Source organism: Azolla caroliniana, unplaced genomic scaffold (assembly GCF_043228905.1).
Source record: "Azolla caroliniana isolate FFs.n. ecotype wild unplaced genomic scaffold, voAzoCaro1.0.p SCAF_21, whole genome shotgun sequence".
Taxonomy (NCBI): domain Eukaryota; kingdom Viridiplantae; phylum Streptophyta; class Polypodiopsida; order Salviniales; family Salviniaceae; genus Azolla; species Azolla caroliniana.
In genome coordinates, this window is record NW_028230456.1 from 2077517 (window position 1) to 2095132 (window position 17616).

Consider the following 17616-nt stretch of genomic DNA (forward strand, 5'->3'; position numbering starts at 1 on the left):
GTTCCATAGGTCAAAATTTGCCTCCTTGTGAGTGGACGATAAAAAATCTATTCTCTCTCTCTCTCTCTCTCTCTCTCTCTCTCTCATTGTAAGAGGGCCTATAGCCAATTGGCTTTTGAAACACAACAACATCAATCACCTTGTCGCATTCGAGTATCAATGGAATAAGGTTACATGAGAGGTAAAGGATTACATTGTTGATTCACAAACTTCAAGAAAGCTTTCAATATGGTACCTTATGACATCTTTGGAGGCATATGGAAGAACTCGAGATGCCTAGTGAATTTATGCTTGCAGTTATATGTTCTGCACATATGGTGGATAAATTCCATGTTTTTTTTCAATAACACTATTAGTGTTAAGTAAGGGTGCTCACTCTAACCAATTCTATTTGGTCGATGCATTGATGATTTCAAACAAATGGTTGCCAAGCTTGTAAAAGAAGAAGACATTAAGGAAGTTCTCAAGAATGTGGTCACCATGCTTTGTCATACATAGATGATGCGGTGCTTTTGCCAAATGCTTTAGGAGTTTAAGTTAGATGATGTGGTGGCATCCTCGAAGTTCTCATGCATACTAAATTGAAGGTCAACAACCATAAAACAAAGATGATGTTTGTGAAGAGCCTAAATAAGAATAAACCATATCTTATATACTTAAGAATATGGAATGTTTTAAATACCTTGGTCTTGAAGTTTCCTAAAATCATAGATGAAATGAATGTGCTACCCATCGTTGAGAGAGCATATTATGGATTTGAGAACACACAAAGATCATATGTTCACTTCCAATTGAGATCATGGCCATAAATAGGGTTCTGAACATATGCTCAAGGTTCAAAAACTATCCCTCACATCAACTTCCTAAAATCCCATGGGGAGCAAGTAAAAAGTTCCAAAAGGTGGTTCTTGAATAAAAGCAAATTATGCATCCCAGTTTGTGTAAGATAAAGAAAAATGGGATGCAACACATGCTTCATGATGCACCAACAGATTCATCTATGAATTGAGGCCCTTTTGCAACTCCATTGTTGTATTTATATGAAAAATGTGGAGGTCACACTATACACTACATCAAATATGTTGCACCTAACTACAAATTCATATTCTCCTTTGAACTAAGAAACCAAATACATTAATACATATTAGAACCCATCTTGTTGACTACCATCCAAACTGTTGCTTCCATATAACTTAGCTCACATTCACTATGATGTAAGACAAGGCATTGGGTCACACACAAATGATGAGAGCAGTTGATTGTCCATACTTCGCATTAAACAAGTTCGAGGGTCTAAATACCACATTTGAGAGAATGCTCTACCTTGATAATATTCATCAATGCTTTCCACACATATTTACCCAAAACCAATTGACAAATGTTTTACAATATGACATAACAAAGATATTTGTTCCTTGATTATCACTTGTCTATCTTGATATATGCCATATTTACATTCTTATCTTGAGCAACATGTGCGTGGGAAAATCTTCATCTAGATGCAACAATTTATTCTTCTTTCGTGTGTTGTGAGCAATGCAAGACTCAATATTTATAAAAGACCCTTTTTTGGCCCATCATATAACAAGAAGCACTAGAACTTGCATATTCCAACAATGCATCCTCAACAATAACCAAACCCAATCAAGCCATGCACTAAAATAAAAAATCCATCTTCTTCCCATGAATTCCTTCTCTTTGAAAAATCTGTCGCATACTTCATTATGCTAAAATCAAAGATCCATGTCCTTTCACGTTTAGGTGAAGTCCTTCCTCTCACTCTTTCTTGTTTCTTCATATGCAATTGCATGAGTTACTAGTTGTCACACTTCTATCCATTTGCATAGGCTATTTAATTGCCATGAAAACTGTCTTGACGTAACACAACTAATTCTATAAATTGAATTTAAGACAACGTTTACTCTTAACTCGAGCTCATAATTTGAAAAGGAAATTGGTCACGTTATTTTATGTAAAAAAGTGAACAACCCTGAGGCAAATGGACTCTGATTTGCTTTAATATCATACCAGAATTTTAGAAACACATGAGCTTATTTAAAATGATACTATACATATCTTACTTTACATATAAATATCACACAAGAAAGTCTAGACTTCTGTATAACCTTCCAGAGTTTTAGACAAGAGCATAGTATCACTGGACTAACCATAGCACATAGGGGGTGATCGTCATCTGCTTGTAACCTTCCTCTTATTCCACCTGCCTCTTGCTGCAAAACAAAACCATATATAATCCTTGCTGATACAATGATAAGTTTAGGATTAGTCACCAATACATCACACTTGATAATAGCCGTCAGAGCGTGTTAGCTTGGCCTAATGTTGAGCTTGTCAAATTCTCCCTATTTTTCAAAGACATTGCTTGTCGTTCAAAGAGTTAACATATTTACCTTAGCCTTATTAGGTTAGTTCCCTGTTTATTATGTGAAAACCGTGACCCATTGCCCATGCAACCAGCAAAACTTGGTGTCCCCTTTTGCTAGTGGAAATATTCACTATTGACGTCTTTCATAAACAAATATAAGATCAAAGTTCAAGTGCCAATGTTTGTATGTATAGCACATTTAGTGTGAACAAGAGGTTAGGATATTTTATTTAGAAAAAATTCTCAAGAAATAGCTCTGTTTTTTTATGCCCCAGCATTTTTGTTATTTCCCCAAATGGTCTTGGTCAATCCCCAAACTGGAGAAAAAGGGGATGAATTGAGCGTGTAATTTCTTAAACAGCACATAGAGTTGAGAAGGGGATGGATTGATCATATAATTGCCATAATATCTATTTATTATTTCTCAAGAATTAAAAATAATGCAACAAACTGCATAAATTAGTTTGAAAATACCTCTCACTTTTTGGGATGAAATGTTAAAGGTGATATGGAAAATGCCAATCTCCGTGCAGCAAAGGCAAGTGTAAACCTTTCATCGTCTGTCAGAGGCCTTTCAATCACCTTAATATTGTTGAGAGACTGTATCACAGAATTGATATTTCATGAGTATCTAAGTTCCCTATGATCAAGCTTTACATAAAGTAACAAAATCGGCTCACTATGCAAGGTAATGAAATATGAGAACCAATGGTGCTTGGGGTTTTTCTTGCTAGAACTCAAGAGACGCAAGGAGAAGTTGTTGAAGGGCAACAATACAGCCCCAAAAGCTCATCAACAAAGAACAATCACAACTTTCCTTAGCCCCATCACTCCTCATGCTACAAGTCAATCAAGGGCTACACAAATGGGCTCCCGACCAGGACATAACAAAGGGGTTACAGTCGATTGGGCAATAGCAATTTGTCATGCATATAGGCCCTGCCTCATGGACCACGATCTCACCACCCTTGTCATTGACAAATAAGGGCCATTAGATCCCGCCATTGCATGCACTTGCTTCGGAGACATCTACATTCTGGATTGACCTATGTTAGAGATCTTTCAAAGAAAAAAATGATAATAATCTGACTTCAGAATCTTACATGTACCGATACCAAGATTCTTTAGTCTTTTTCTCTTTCTTTCTTTTTTTGTTATTATTCAGTAGCATTAATTTATTTTGATTTCTCAAAGATATGGCAAAGATGTAATCCCTTGTTTGGTCTTATAGGCCATTTTGGCCTCTTAAAAGATGTTTAATATATCTTTCTTTCTGTCTTACAAGTTCAAGGCATACCTGAATTTATATTCAACAGACACTAACAATCCATTAAAACCTTGGATTTTCTGGGTTAACAATCATGCTTTGTGCTATTAACAAAATTATTCCATGAGAACAATCCTTACATCATGATTCTGACAAATGGGATCCCTGGAATTATATTCAATACAAGCTTGCAATCCAAAAAAAACTTGATCTTAAGGAGTTTCCTGAATGCCATTTTCCACTTCTCAATGATCTGGTGATTAACAATTGTTGGTAAGACACTCTAAAGAGCACTAGGTGGCAGTTAACAGGCCAAGTCAAACTTTACACATTACCTTGATCCCTCGTTTATGTTCCGAACTCACATTGTAGGCTGCTTAAAATTCAATTCTAGAATCACCTCAATCTATATATAAGGAAAACTTTTATTGCAAAATGGTGGCATAATAGGCACAGTAGCATGACAATTCACAATAGCTAGAAGAAAATAAATCAAATGTAGGTATCTTTGTCATTGATTATATAGCTCATAAAGTTAGCAATGAAAAATTGAAGGTGCCATGTCAGCATAGGACTTTCAGTTCAAGATCCCTTGTATCAGAAAACCCTAGACTTTCTCCACTGTTGCAAACAATTCATGGATTCAAACAAAGCAGACAGACTGGCATAGGAAATGATATCTTGGTTGGTTAGAGCAGTATGCATGCATGAAGGTTCCATTTTATGGCATTGATAGGCATTTATTAAGCTAGTACTCATAAAGAAGTTGGAAAGATCAACTCCATTACATGTTCAACCATTCTCAAAACATGCACATTTTAAAAATTTCCGTCTAAAATATTATCAGATAGTTGAAATGACCAAATATCTTATTATCTTTCACAGGATGATGGGATTGAACATATTACCTTCATGTTTGAATGATGATAATGAGCATCAATATTCGTGCTGGCAACACCTCCAACATGTATGACGTTATTAACATTTCCATATTGATCTCCTTCTGTTGGTAGACTGTGAGAATGACGCCAGTGTCCTCCTACAATGAATTTATAATAGTACCTACAAAAACGTTTTCAATCAAAATAGTCAAAATCAGCAAGTTATCGCACACAAAATTACGATGGTAGATGTGTCAATGTTTTATACACTATTGTTATTATTCATCTATTCTCTCAAAAGATAAGACCACTTTACATCTACTTGTTGCTCATCTAGATGAATTAAAAGTTATCATTTTGTACTCTCAAAGGGCGTTAAATTATCTTGTTTTCTTTCTCTCGTGAAGATCTTCATTGTTGGTATGCTGAAAGGAAACAGTGGTTCAAGTCACATGGCATAAACATAAATGCACCACTCCTGTTCCAATATAGCCTAGATATCACTTGGTAAGAAGATGGCCCACAATAAGACACTTTTTACACACAATGGAAGATGGATTCATCATCAGGCCATCTTATATGGACATGCATCTATCCTATGCACTGCGCAGTGTGATAGGCTAGCTCCGAACTTCATCACATCAGTTAGAGATTGAGGTCGGAAGATAGGCATGAATACCTCTAGAAGGAAGAATTTGCCAATTGTGTCATAAGAGAGAGGAATCTGAAGAACACAACATTCGTCACTATAGTGTTTTTATACAATAAGAGGGAGATACCATTGCCTCTTTAAGCAAGGCTTTAGCCCACTTTGGAGATCTCTCCATTCTAGATTGACCTATGCTAGAGATCTTTCAAAGAATATCTGACTTGAGAATCTTACATGTACTGATCACAAGATTTCTAGTCACTTTTTAACTTATTTAGTTATTTATTTAGTAGCATTTATTTTGATTTGTAGTTCTCAAAGATGAGACAACACTTCAGACGTTATCTCTTGTTTGGTCTTATAGACTATTTTGGCCTCAAAAAATATGTTAATCTTTATTTCTTTCTTTTTGTGATGCATGGAGTTGAGATGCCACCTTTGTCTCTATAGAAAACCCAAACTGAAGGTGATTTCCTCACTTCAGAGACTCCATCTTGGATCAGCTCATATTGGAGATACTTGAAAGACAGAAGGTTTAGTTCATCTAAGCTCAAGAGTGTTAAATGCTTAGCTAAAACAAACTAAATTCATCAATAATACATTATTTAAATTTTTAATTGGTCGAACTATGCTAGCAAGGTGCTCAAGCGGTCATGATATCCTTTCAGGAATCAATCAATGAAAATATGTGCTTTGAGGATGCCACGATCATGGTTATTATCCTTCAGATCAAGTTACATAGAAAGAGCCTACAAGGGACATTAAGACAGCTTTGAATCCACTAAGATAGAGAGCATTCATAAACATTGTTAGCATCAGCCGCACATCCTTCAACATAGAACTGAGAATATCATGAACAATTAGAACCATATTACCATAGACCGAGAGAACTAGAGCCATTTCTCTTTATCATGGATTGTCACCGATGCCAACCAGAACCATGCCTCCGATGTGCATATCTTCTCAAGATCAAAGCCATCATAACACAGCATCAAAGACTACCTTCTCATCCCACTGACTTTTCCATATTTGATTAGCCCACGAGGATAATTTCAAAGGACAGAATTTTCAGTTCCAATGATGAAGCACCAAACTTGATTGTTACTTGCCCACGATCATACACATTTTGGCCATTTAATTATAGGAAGCTAGCATAGAAAGTCATTTTTCTTTGTGTTTTTATGTTTCATATGCTATTATGGCCTTTTGGAGATATTACTATATCTTTCTTGTTTTCTCCACATATCATTCACATTAGAGTAAGAGGGCATTCCTCATGTCATTATACAACGGCATTCATCATCCTCCATCAGGACTGCCAAAAGTCCCTACATTTTGAATTATGCTATGATGGATATCCTAAAAATATCAAACAGCTCATGCTATTTATTTCAGCCTTTTTTATCAATCTCTTACGAAATACGTTTACATACTTACTGTTCATATGACTATAGGTCTAATAAGTCATGGTAAAATGTAATCCGTTTTCTATTTTGTTGTTCCCAATGGAAACATGATCACTTTTTATTGTTTGGCTGCATAGGCTTGTGAAGTCTGAGAATGTTAATATGAGCTTCTTTATAATTTGGTTTCGGCCTACCATTGCTCCACCTGGTCATGCCAACATCCTTTCAAAATGTTCTCTGTTGTGCATGAAATCTCTTCAGTCCATATAAGCCTGTATGTTCCCTTTACCATAAAGTTATCTCAGTAAACATCCTTGGTATACTACATTGCTTTTTACCTATCACCAACCTTTAGTGATGGTTGTCATTTATTATCCATTTTGAAAAATGGTTTTTTTTCTTTTACGAAAATGTAATCACTATAAATGTAAAGATAGAGGCATACTTCCCTTGAGGAAGACGAAGATCTACAACATATTTTTGGCCGCCTGCATGAACTGATTTGATTGGTTCATTCCATCCACCCCTAAAATCTCCTACAAGGAGTACTTCTTCTCCCTGTGTTAGCCAGAGAAAGAGGCAATCATTAAAAAGTTAATTTTGTCTCAAAATAAAACTTTGGGACACAATTCTAGCTTTATCATTTTATTATCCACAGGTCAGGATTGTTTGGAACTCTGAAAATACATTTGTGCTTAAACATATTACATCATATCATTAATCATAGGATAAGAGTGGCAGGTGATCGTTACCAATGAGCCTCTCCAAAAATAATGTCTAAATGTAAGCGTGAACATCAAAGGAAGATTTACCTCTTTGCAACCATGATTCCAAACAAACTGAACTGAATGAGTTGCAGGGCCCTTGTGGTTGCCTTTCTCAGTCATTGCAACAAGATCCCAGGTTGCCCACACCAAAGCTGGCCTGTAATTCAGATATTCCATCTCATTAACTGATACTCAAACTCACTATTGCAGCAACCAACTGGATTGGAAACTCCCTTTTAAAATATGGCCCAATTAATATTTGGTATTTAGGATATATTCCTTGGATATATAAAGAACTAGCATTTAGTACCAAGATACCCTTTTTGGCGTTCTAAATTATCTTTGAACATATCCCTACATCACACAAATGAGCACTGACCAGTTTTCCAAATCTTACAATGCATATTTGTGGATGCCTTAAACAGGGCGTTACATTAACCGTACAAAATATCCATCAGGATATCTGGATAGTACCCCCACCTCAGGACCATAATTTCTAACAAAACTTTAATTGGTTCAAACGAGCTACAAATATAATGCATGCATCCTTTTTATAATTTTGGATTGAACCACACAGAGAACAAAATTAAATAAAATCCACCAAAGCATGAAACACAAACCTATCTGGACCACAAGGATGTAAGCTCTGGATAAAATCAAAAGCATCTGGTAGCGAAACATCCCGTATCCAATGCAGATATGCAATCACACAAGCAGGTGATCGTTCTAGCCCAGTTGTACAAGTCACAAAGACACGATGCTCTTGCCGAAGAAGACGATACAGCACAGCAATAGCAGAAGGAAGCTTTCTTCGAAGGTCAACCGGATCTACCTCCCTTGAAAATAAAACGTTTACAGTTAAAATTCTATTCACTAATGTATTTGAATAAAGGAGCTAAATTTATTTACCTTATCGGGTAGTCTATTGCTAGCACACCATCCTTTTCTAATGCTTGTTTGATGGATTCTCCATCAATCCCCCAGTTTTCCTGTTCGCTTCTACATTGGAAATTGAGAACTGCAGTGATATTCTGCAAAATAAATGGGGATATTCATCATACTTGACTAAACTTCATTTCATATAATATATTTCAGATCCAATTTCTTGTATAAATGTGATTGTAGATCCATACGGCAGATCTGACACAAGATGAGTATGGTATAACCCATAAATATTTGCAAGAACTCTTTACAAAAATTCATTTCCCATACAAAGAGCTTTATACAATCGTTGTGGGGGATGAACATAAAGGTGAAATAGACCAGCTAATATACCTAGGACTCCCGCAGCTATGTGGTGCGAAGCTATGCTCCTGGAATGAAAGGGTTAAACCCTTTATATTACATAAGCTCATAACTTATAGAATGATTATCATTCTCAAAGATGAGGCGCATTTCATAGGCTGCTTTGGCCTCTTAAAAGACATTATTATTGTTCTTCTAATCTTTATTTTGATAAGCAGTGCCTTTGGGATGAAAAGGTTATTAAAAATCAGTTCTTTGCATCAAAGATATTAAATTTTCTTTAAAATGAATCCAGCATTAAAATATGGACAAAGAGAAGTCAAATTTAGTAAAATTAGTCAACTAGCATACTATGTGGTGCGAAGCTATGCTCCTGGAATGAAAGGGTTAAACCCTTTATATTACATAAGCTCATAACTTATAGAATGATTATCATTCTCAAAGATGAGGCGCATTTCATAGGCTGCTTTGGCCTCTTAAAAGACATTATTATTGTTCTTCTAATCTTTCTTTTGATAAGCAGTGCCTTTGGGATGAAAAGGTTATTAAAAATCAGTTCTTTGCATCAAAGATATTACATTTTCTTTAAAATGAATCCAGCATTAAAATATGGACAAAGAGAAGTCAAATTTAGTAAAATTAGTCAACTAGCATACTATGGAATTCCTTGGTAACTAGCATACTACGTAACACAACAGAAATGTGGCATGGTAGAATAATTCTTAGTTCAATTGTAACAAAGATAAATGTCGAAATAAAAAAGCAGTAATACTTAAAGTCAAGTGAATAAAGAAGAATGTCTATGTTATTTGCCCATTAAAATTATTATATTGTGATTTTATAACAAATGTAAAAGTGTAACTGGACATAAATGTGTCACATTATTAACTAACCAGATCTTTGGCAAGAACCTGAACATCACCCACAGTCTGTATGCATGACCCAACATATAGTTCTCCTGTTATCTGTGCGATTTAGCGCAATCAGCACAATAGAGTTTTAAATTTTGTGGTTAAACTCTTAACATTTAATGATTCACCTTTGTTACTTGCATTCCAAGTGAATGGTTGTAGCACAAATCTTTCTCTGCCCGTTTAACTGCCATAGTATAATCCTCCAAAGAGAAGTCGCCATGGCTCCATTCTACATTTGCATTCATCTCTTCATCACTAAAACATGCAAGAACATCTGAGGAAGACTCATGTCCCTTATAACCATTTTCCATTCGTTGAAAATATCCATTCTTCTCTTTTGTGAAGGCTCTACATTTTGCCAAAGTCTTTAAACCATTTGATCGTAAAAATCGAGAAGAAAATGTCAAAAGACCTACTTTGCCTTCATTTTTTGCATCAGTTCTAAAATTCTCTGAATCACTTGTTGAATAATCTCCATTCCAGGTGACAAAAGAAACCTTTCCAATGTTAAAGGGAGCTTCATGTACTCCTGAAATACTCTGAATATCAGCTGGTGAAGAAGGCCGCTCAAGAACCAAACTCACTGGTCCATTGCGTTTCTTGATAGCATTCCTATCAGAAAGAAAACAATCATTTCACAATATGAGGGAATTAGATTTTGTATATTCTGAAAATTGATGAAAATATTTTTCCATTATGAGTAATAGACACACAATTCGGCATTCATGATAGTAGTGATTATTGTCAGTCAGATGGGTTAACACTTTACGGTGCAACATTCAATGAAAGACATAATACCTATCTTTTCCCCCTATATAGTTTATGGTCTTCTTGAGGATCTTTGACACAAGGATTCAAGGGTTGGAGCTTCCTATCAAAGAGGGGGCAAAGTTCTTGATTTCCTGCAAGTAAATGACATTGATCTCTATGCATATGATGACAAGTATGTTGGAGAAGCTCAACCTCCCCTTCCAACTTTCTTGCAAGGTGGATAATTCTCTTGTCAACTACAAGTCATTTGATTTTGTTATAGACAAAAGACTCCCACAAATTAAGGCTTCTAGCAGGTCGGACAATAAATTGTAATTACACATTTAAGAGATGAAGCCCAATAAATTGTAATTACACATCATAATCAGTCCAATAAATTGAGTCAGCTAGAAGATGATGTGCTTCGGAACATGTTCTCTGTTAGTGATATTGGTAATCAACTATGAGCTCACTACGAAAGTATGGTTTGTGGCTTTCAGTTGTTGCTTAATAATGGATACACCTTCCTCTCTGGCAGTTTGTACACAACTTCCTCTGCTTAAGCTCATATGGAAACAGAGAATCTCATCAAGCATTTTACAGCATCCATTGTATCGATACTGAGTTTAACTCCGCTAAATATAGAGTGGGAACTTATTTAAATGGTGTCTCCCTCGCTCCACCTTGTAGGAAAACTTGGTATGTATGTCTAGAGCCATACCATTTAATTCTTCACGAGGCTCCAAACATTCACATACAATATTAGGCAGGTCATAGGCAGGCCTCTGACCTTAGTAGAGAATGGCCAACAAAAAGGATCTTGCTTCCTTGTCCAATGGGTTATATGAAAGTGAGGTTATGCTCACCAGTTCTAGATTTGGACCTGGGCATACATAACGATTGCTGGTGGCGAGGCTAATATGGTTGTTGGATCTCTTAATTGTGTAATTTGTTAATCAACAGAATGCAAGAGTTTGAACTTGAGGACTCAGCACAAGTTGCACCCATAGTTCATAACAATCACTTTCCATGCATCTTTGGTCTTTGAATGACTTTGTTTAGTGGGTCAACGCCTTGTATGATGAGGCAGCAGAATTGCCTCCATATTTCATAAATAATAGTACAATGAGAAATATAGAATTCCTCTCAGTCCACATCCTGCTGGCACAATTGATAAATCTGTTCTTTCATGTATGTGCGGCTGGGTGCGCATGTGTGATCTTTTCTCAATCTCTAATTGATCGAAAGACATCTTGATTTACCCTATCTATAGAACGCTTGCAATAGATGTGTGTCCATATAAGACGGCCTAATGATAAATCCCTACTGTCACGTGTAAAAAGAAAGTATTATAGTGGGCCACCTTCCTACCCACAGCCGTTCTACGGCTGATCCATTTTCTTTCATTATCCAATTTGATCGAGTCAATTCAGATCACTCTATTCTTTTCCACTTTGGTCATATTAAAATGTGGTCAATCAAAGGTATATTGGAATGAGGAAGTGCATCTATATTATGCATGTGTTTGTAACCATTCTTGCATTTCAATATGCCAACAATGATTATCTCCATGCCAATCTTGACTACCTTTTCTTTAGGAGTTCTCAAATCCATTGAATACTATTGCTGATCAGAATATTTCCCTAATCACTTTTGGTGCTGCTCCAATCTTCGCCCAGATTATATCATGTGGCCTTGATGCTTTGCTTTATATCATGCAGGCTATCATTGAGACTAAAGATCTCTCCAAATCTGTCCAATTATGTACTCTATGAGGCCAAAAGTTACATCCATGTGAATCTTATAGAATCGGCTAAAATGAGAGGCTGGATCAAGATAATTCCAATTTATTGAGATAATAAAGGGAGGAGAGGCAGACAAAAAGATTGGTAATGAAGCTGGATCGAGATATTTTAAAAAAATTGAGATGAAAGGGCAGTCAAAAAGATTGGCAATGAGGGTGGTTTTCCTTCAACAACTTCTTCATATGCCTCTTGAGTTCTAGCAAGAACAGTTCCATGCAGCGTTAATCTTCATATTTCATTACCTTGCATAGTGGGCCAAAACCTGGTATGAAGCAGTTGTGGTATCTCCCTCTTATTTCATGGAGACAGCACAATATCAAACATAGTGTTCCTCCAATTCCACTCTACAATTGGAAAATCTGTTCTTCAACCTTTACACGCATATCTGTCTACACCAATCTCTAGCTGATGTGAAGAGGTTTTGAGTGGCTCTATCACACTACAAAGCACATGGAATAGATGAGTATTCATGTGAGAAGGGACTGATGATAAATCCATCCTGCAACATGTGTAAAAAGAGGAACTCATAGTGGGCCCGGATTAATCATGTCATACCTATGCTTTGCTCTTACAATGTGGACAATCGTTGAGACAAATGTCTGTCCTATTATGTGCTCTACAACAGCTCAGTTCCCAAGTTTCCTCCGTATGAAGAGTTAAAACTGTATTAGACAACCATAATTTAATTTGTGGTTCTTGGAACCATATGTGCACAATTTCTTCCAAGAAATCAAGGACTCCACATTCACAAGAAGGTCGAGAAAAGGAAGCCTCCCATAGGGAGATGACACCCCATGAATGTTACTCCTAGATATGTGTAGGATTGTGTGTATGCCACCTTTTCCTGTCCCAAGAAGACTTTTATCTCTAAAGTTATTGTCCATGCTTGTGCGATGAGAAAATTACAGTTGTTTATGTTAACTCTTCAATGTGAGTAACAGAAAAAATGTCGTTCTAGTCTAGGTCTCTAAAGCTAAATGTTTTAAAATACACAGACAATTGTGGATTTGCTTTCCCAGATAAAGTAGTCAATTCTTGCTTCCAGGACTTCCATCTTTGGGCATAACTACTAAGTTACTTGGCATAATTGTCCTCTGAATATAGAACAAGCAACATCATCTACAATATCATGAAGGAGGTTTCTATCCTGTGCTGGGTTTAGGACAGCGTCATGCAGCAAGTATTAGAGCCGGAAAATACCAACATATAAATAGAAAATTGTTGTGAGACAACTGCGCAAGTATATCTGGGATGGTCTCTCTTCAAAGTAAGCAGCAGCAAGATTTCCTCCAATTCCAAGTCCTTGCAAAGCTTCAGACATCAATAATGAATTGTTCATTTTCACTGAGGTTATGTGCTCGGATTCACATAAGTGAAAAGTCTGCTGCAAAGATCCAAAGAATATTACTAGGCTAGAAAGAAAGATATATTAACGTCTTTTAAGAGGCCAAAATGGCCTATAAGACCGAATAAGAGATTACATCTTAAATGTTTTCTCGTCTTTGAGAACAAATCAAAATAAAGTAAATATTACACAATAAATATAAAAGTAAATAAGATGAAGAGAAAAGAGACGAGAGAATCTGGTTTTTGGCACATGCGAGATTCTCAAGTTAGGTGTATTGTAGCCTTTGTCTCCGAAAGGTCTCTATCATAGGTCGATCTAGAATGGAAATGTCTCCAAAGCGAGGGAAGCACCTACGATGGCGGGAGATAATGGCTTTTATTTGTCGATGACAAGGGTGTCGGGGTCGTGGTCCATGGGGCCAGGGCCTACGTGCACGGCAAATTGCCATTGCCCGATCAATCGTAACCCCTTTGTTTCTTCTGCCGCTTGTTTCTTTGGCTGACAATGAGGTTTGTTGTGTTGGTTGGGTATGAAATCTTCACCAGGATTTCTAATTGCATTCTATTATTCATATAGTTACAATACATCTAACTTGAGGATCTCACATGTGCCGAAAACCAGTTCCCCTTGTCTCTTTTTATCTTATTTACTTTTATATTTACAGAGTAATATTTATTTTGATTTGTTGATTTGTTGTTCTCAAAGAAGAGACAACACTTAAGATGTAATCTCTTGTTGGGTCTTATTGGCCATTTTGGCCTCTTAAAAGACGTTAATATTTCTTTCTTTCTTTCTTTCTTTTGTGTCGAAGATCTCTCCATTTTGGATTGACCTGTGCAAGAGACCTTTCAAAGATGAAACTTCCAATCTATCTGATTTGAGAGTCTTACATGCATTGATAACAAGGGTCTTTAGTTGTTTTTTATTTTATTTACTTTTTTACTTGGTTACATTTATTTTCGTTTGTTCTAAAAGACCGGACAATATTTGAAGATACAATCTCTTTTTTGTTCTTATAGGCCATTTTAACCTCTTAAAAAGAGGTTACTATCTCTTTCTTCTGTAGTTCTCTGAAATGGATGTGTAAGTTTTATGCTTGAAACAAAGGACAATTTGTTGAATTTTTTAGTGAATTAGAGATGTCACAGAAAAGATTTATCCAGCAAGATAATATGCCATATATTTCAGCATGCTTTGGTTATTTTCAAATTCTTCATTAGCTTGAAGATATATATGTATGTATGTATGTATATTATATATATGTGTGTGTGTGTGTGTGTGTGTGTATACATATATATATACATATACTTGTTGGATATAATCAATGATCAAACCCAAGTTGTCAATTTATCCCCACATGTACTCTTAAGAGTGCACATTTTGTGATAGCACCTCAAATGAGGAGTAGCTATTGTATAACCCGAGCATATGGGTCAATAAGGTGTCAATGTAGGAAACCATAGATGAGTAGGACAAAATGTATTTAGGAAAGAGGGAAGTATAATAATAGGATTGACTAGTCAAATCAACTAGAAGAATATTTTGTGGGAAAGTTACGATGTGCTAAGTCTTGAAGTATGTGCCATTGACTTTAAGATAAGTACTATCTAGCACTAGCTTGTATCTAGGGAGCTGGGTCATATTAAATGACAAGTCTATTAACAAAAAAGGAATATCTCCACTACTATCAACTAACTTGCACATTTAATGTTACACTAAGACCAAACAAAGAATATAATCCACTCTCTCTATCTCTTACATAGTGGCTATGACTATTATTTATCCCCACTAATTTAGATACCATCTAAATTAGCTGGTCCAGATCCCATCTAAGCTCTGAGGTGTGAGTGCATGGGTTGACTACCATTGCGAGCTACTCTCATATGTAATAGAAAGTTTGTTTTCATATATACATCTCTGTGATTGTAACTCTATATGCCTATCTAATCTATTCTCGATATATCTAACAATACTTTATTCACAAACTACATTTTGGCTCCATTCTTTCAGACATAAAATCTATGCTAACTATCACGGAGTTCAATTCCCTCCTCAAATAACCTTGATTTATAATGTTTCTCTCTAGAAATATATTGTTCAATTCATCTGAAGCATTTCCTTTCAGTTGCAGATGGATGTCTTCATTGGATTTATCTTCAGCATGAAGATATACCTGGAACTATAGGTTGCGTATAAAGATATTGATGATCTCTTTTTAAGAGCACAAATATTTCACTATCGACCAAAATGAGGCAATAAGCAATCAATTCAACACCGTAAATTATTTCGTACAGGAAAACATACATACACTGTTCGGCTGAAATCATCAGCATCCCACATTTCCTCGCCAAATACAGCACTGACCTTCTTGAGTATATCACCAACCATCACCATTTTCGATCTTTCTGCATTACCCTACGTAAATATAACCAGAATGTCAGTGAGACAAGTACTCACACCATTTCTGAATTTTGTCTAAGCATGAGAACAAAGACAAATCTAATGAGAAGAGTCCTGATTGACAGCAAGGCCATAGATTACAGACTAAATCCAGCGATATGCATTGCAATTCGGAGATGCAATGGAGCACTTTGTACTAAACCCACAGTATGGATGCTGCAATGGAGACTCATATTCATACTCTTCTTAGAGAAAAATTGAGGTAAGAGAATAGTTCAGGACTACAAAACTAACTATGTTTCTCTTTAAAAAGAAAGCATTTGCAATAGAGAGACTTTGAAGTGCATTTTTTCTTTGCAAAATGTTTACACTAACTGGGCTTATGACATCAGAGTCATCACCTTTATATTTCTTCAATATTTGGGGCTTGGATGAGACAATGAGTACTTTACATAATAAGTAATGGAACTTTTTACAACTTTACATAATGTTAAATTATAAAAATCAAGTAATGGAACTACATAATGCATTTTGGCCTCTGATAAAGACGAAAATTAGTTTCCATGGCATTCCTTCTGTAACTTCCCAACCATATTTACATTACACACAATTATAAATGGAATTTGATAGTGAAACTTCATAAATGCCTTCTACATAATATGATACGTGAAAAACTGGTATCAACACTTTGTGATGCATTTTTGGCTCCTCTGATAAGATGAAGATGAAATTTCACATTCACTCATATTATACAACACATGGAATCAGATATCAAAACTTTGTGATGCATTATCAATCTGATAAAAGAAATCAGGCATCAACACTATCTAGCGCATTTCTCCCTCTTGATAAAATTGATGAAGATGAACTAACTGTATGAATGTATTGTATTCCAGTACCAAAAACTTATAAGGCATTTTCTTACTTCTTGAAAAAGGCGAAGATGAACTAAATTTCATGAATAATATTCTGAATAGGTTTGAATTTCCTTCTTACTTTTTTAGCAAGTGCTTCCACATAAAATTGTCCATCAATTGTATGTGCGAAACGGATGCCTATTGGCTTATCAAGAGTGAGCATATATTCGTTGATGTTGATTTTGTATGTATTTCCTTCGACTCCATATCTAGAACGCACCAAAGGAATATTTACAGTTCTGATAATTCTGCATAGAGTAGAGGAACTCTTTAAACAGATCTTATTTGTAGAACTAGACATCACTGAGCTACCGCTTCTGATGAAGAGAAGACCAGTGTACGAAGGAATACGGGCGACGCTTCCTGCCGTACATCTGGTGCGTGAAGAGAGCTGGGGATTGAAGCTAGCCATAGACAAAGCGCAGAACGAGAAGCGGGAGCGATGGAATGGCTCGATCAGAGGTTGTAAGCTTCCATGGAAAACTTCAAATCTACATATGTATGCCTGTGTATTCTACAGCTAACTATCACAAGGCGAAGGGATAAAACCTGCAAATAAAATTTTGTAATAGAATCCGCTCCTGTATTTTCCGAGATACCCCTCTCTCCTTCAAATTAAAAATCTCTCTCGTGGGAATAGGCCTCTTCAGCTTGAAAGGTGTTTAACAGGAGGCGACCATCCCAACCAACAAATAACCTAAACCCTAAACCATTCATGTATGCGGGGGTTTGATCCATATTTTCCGAGATACCCCTCTCTCCTTTAAATTAAGAATCTCTCTCATGGGCGCCCATCCGCTTCCACTCAGAAAAGGTGTTTAACAGTAGTCGACCACGCCAACCAACAACCAACCTAAACCCTAAGCCATAAACCGTTATTC

At 36.1% G+C, this 17616-nt stretch overlaps 1 protein-coding gene across 4 annotated transcripts; it reads right to left on the bottom strand.

Annotated features, from left to right (window-relative positions):
- Positions 1-1991: 1991 nt before the first annotated feature.
- On the bottom strand, positions 1992-17251 carry LOC147850279 (phosphoglucan phosphatase LSF1, chloroplastic). Of its 4 annotated transcripts, none has more exons than XM_087336335.1 (11): positions 16815-17251; positions 15727-15833; positions 9641-10127; positions 9495-9566; positions 8266-8387; positions 7977-8192; positions 7402-7513; positions 7035-7147; positions 4562-4715; positions 2861-2986; positions 1992-2231 (listed from the first exon to the last, which is right to left on the bottom strand). In XM_087336335.1, the coding sequence occupies exons 1-10, from the start codon at positions 17145-17147 to the stop codon at positions 2864-2866; spliced, it is 1839 nt and encodes a 612-aa protein (XP_087192461.1). In that variant the 5' UTR covers positions 17148-17251; the 3' UTR covers positions 1992-2231; positions 2861-2863. The 4 variants fall into 4 exon arrangements, with proteins under 4 accessions (XP_087192461.1, XP_087192462.1, XP_087192464.1 ...); XM_087336336.1 differs by having other exon boundaries at positions 1992-2227; positions 2838-2986; XM_087336338.1 differs by having other exon boundaries at positions 15723-15833.
- Positions 17252-17616: the final 365 nt, after the last annotated feature.

What these genes read in the sequence shown, in the direction of transcription:
- LOC147850279 (XM_087336335.1), bottom strand. Translation starts at nt 17,147, where the DNA reads ATGGCTAGCTTCAATCCCCAGCTCTCTTCACGCACCAGATGTACGGCA. An exon ending in GATGATTTCAGCCGAACAGT is followed by an intron (nt 10,128 to 15,726) that starts GTATGTATGTTT and finishes TCTTTCTGATAG; the next exon opens with GAATGCTATCAAGAAACGCA. An exon ending in CATCCTTGTGGTCCAGATAG is followed by an intron (nt 7,514 to 7,976) that starts GTTTGTGTTTCA and finishes TCTGAATTACAG; the next exon opens with GCCAGCTTTGGTGTGGGCAA.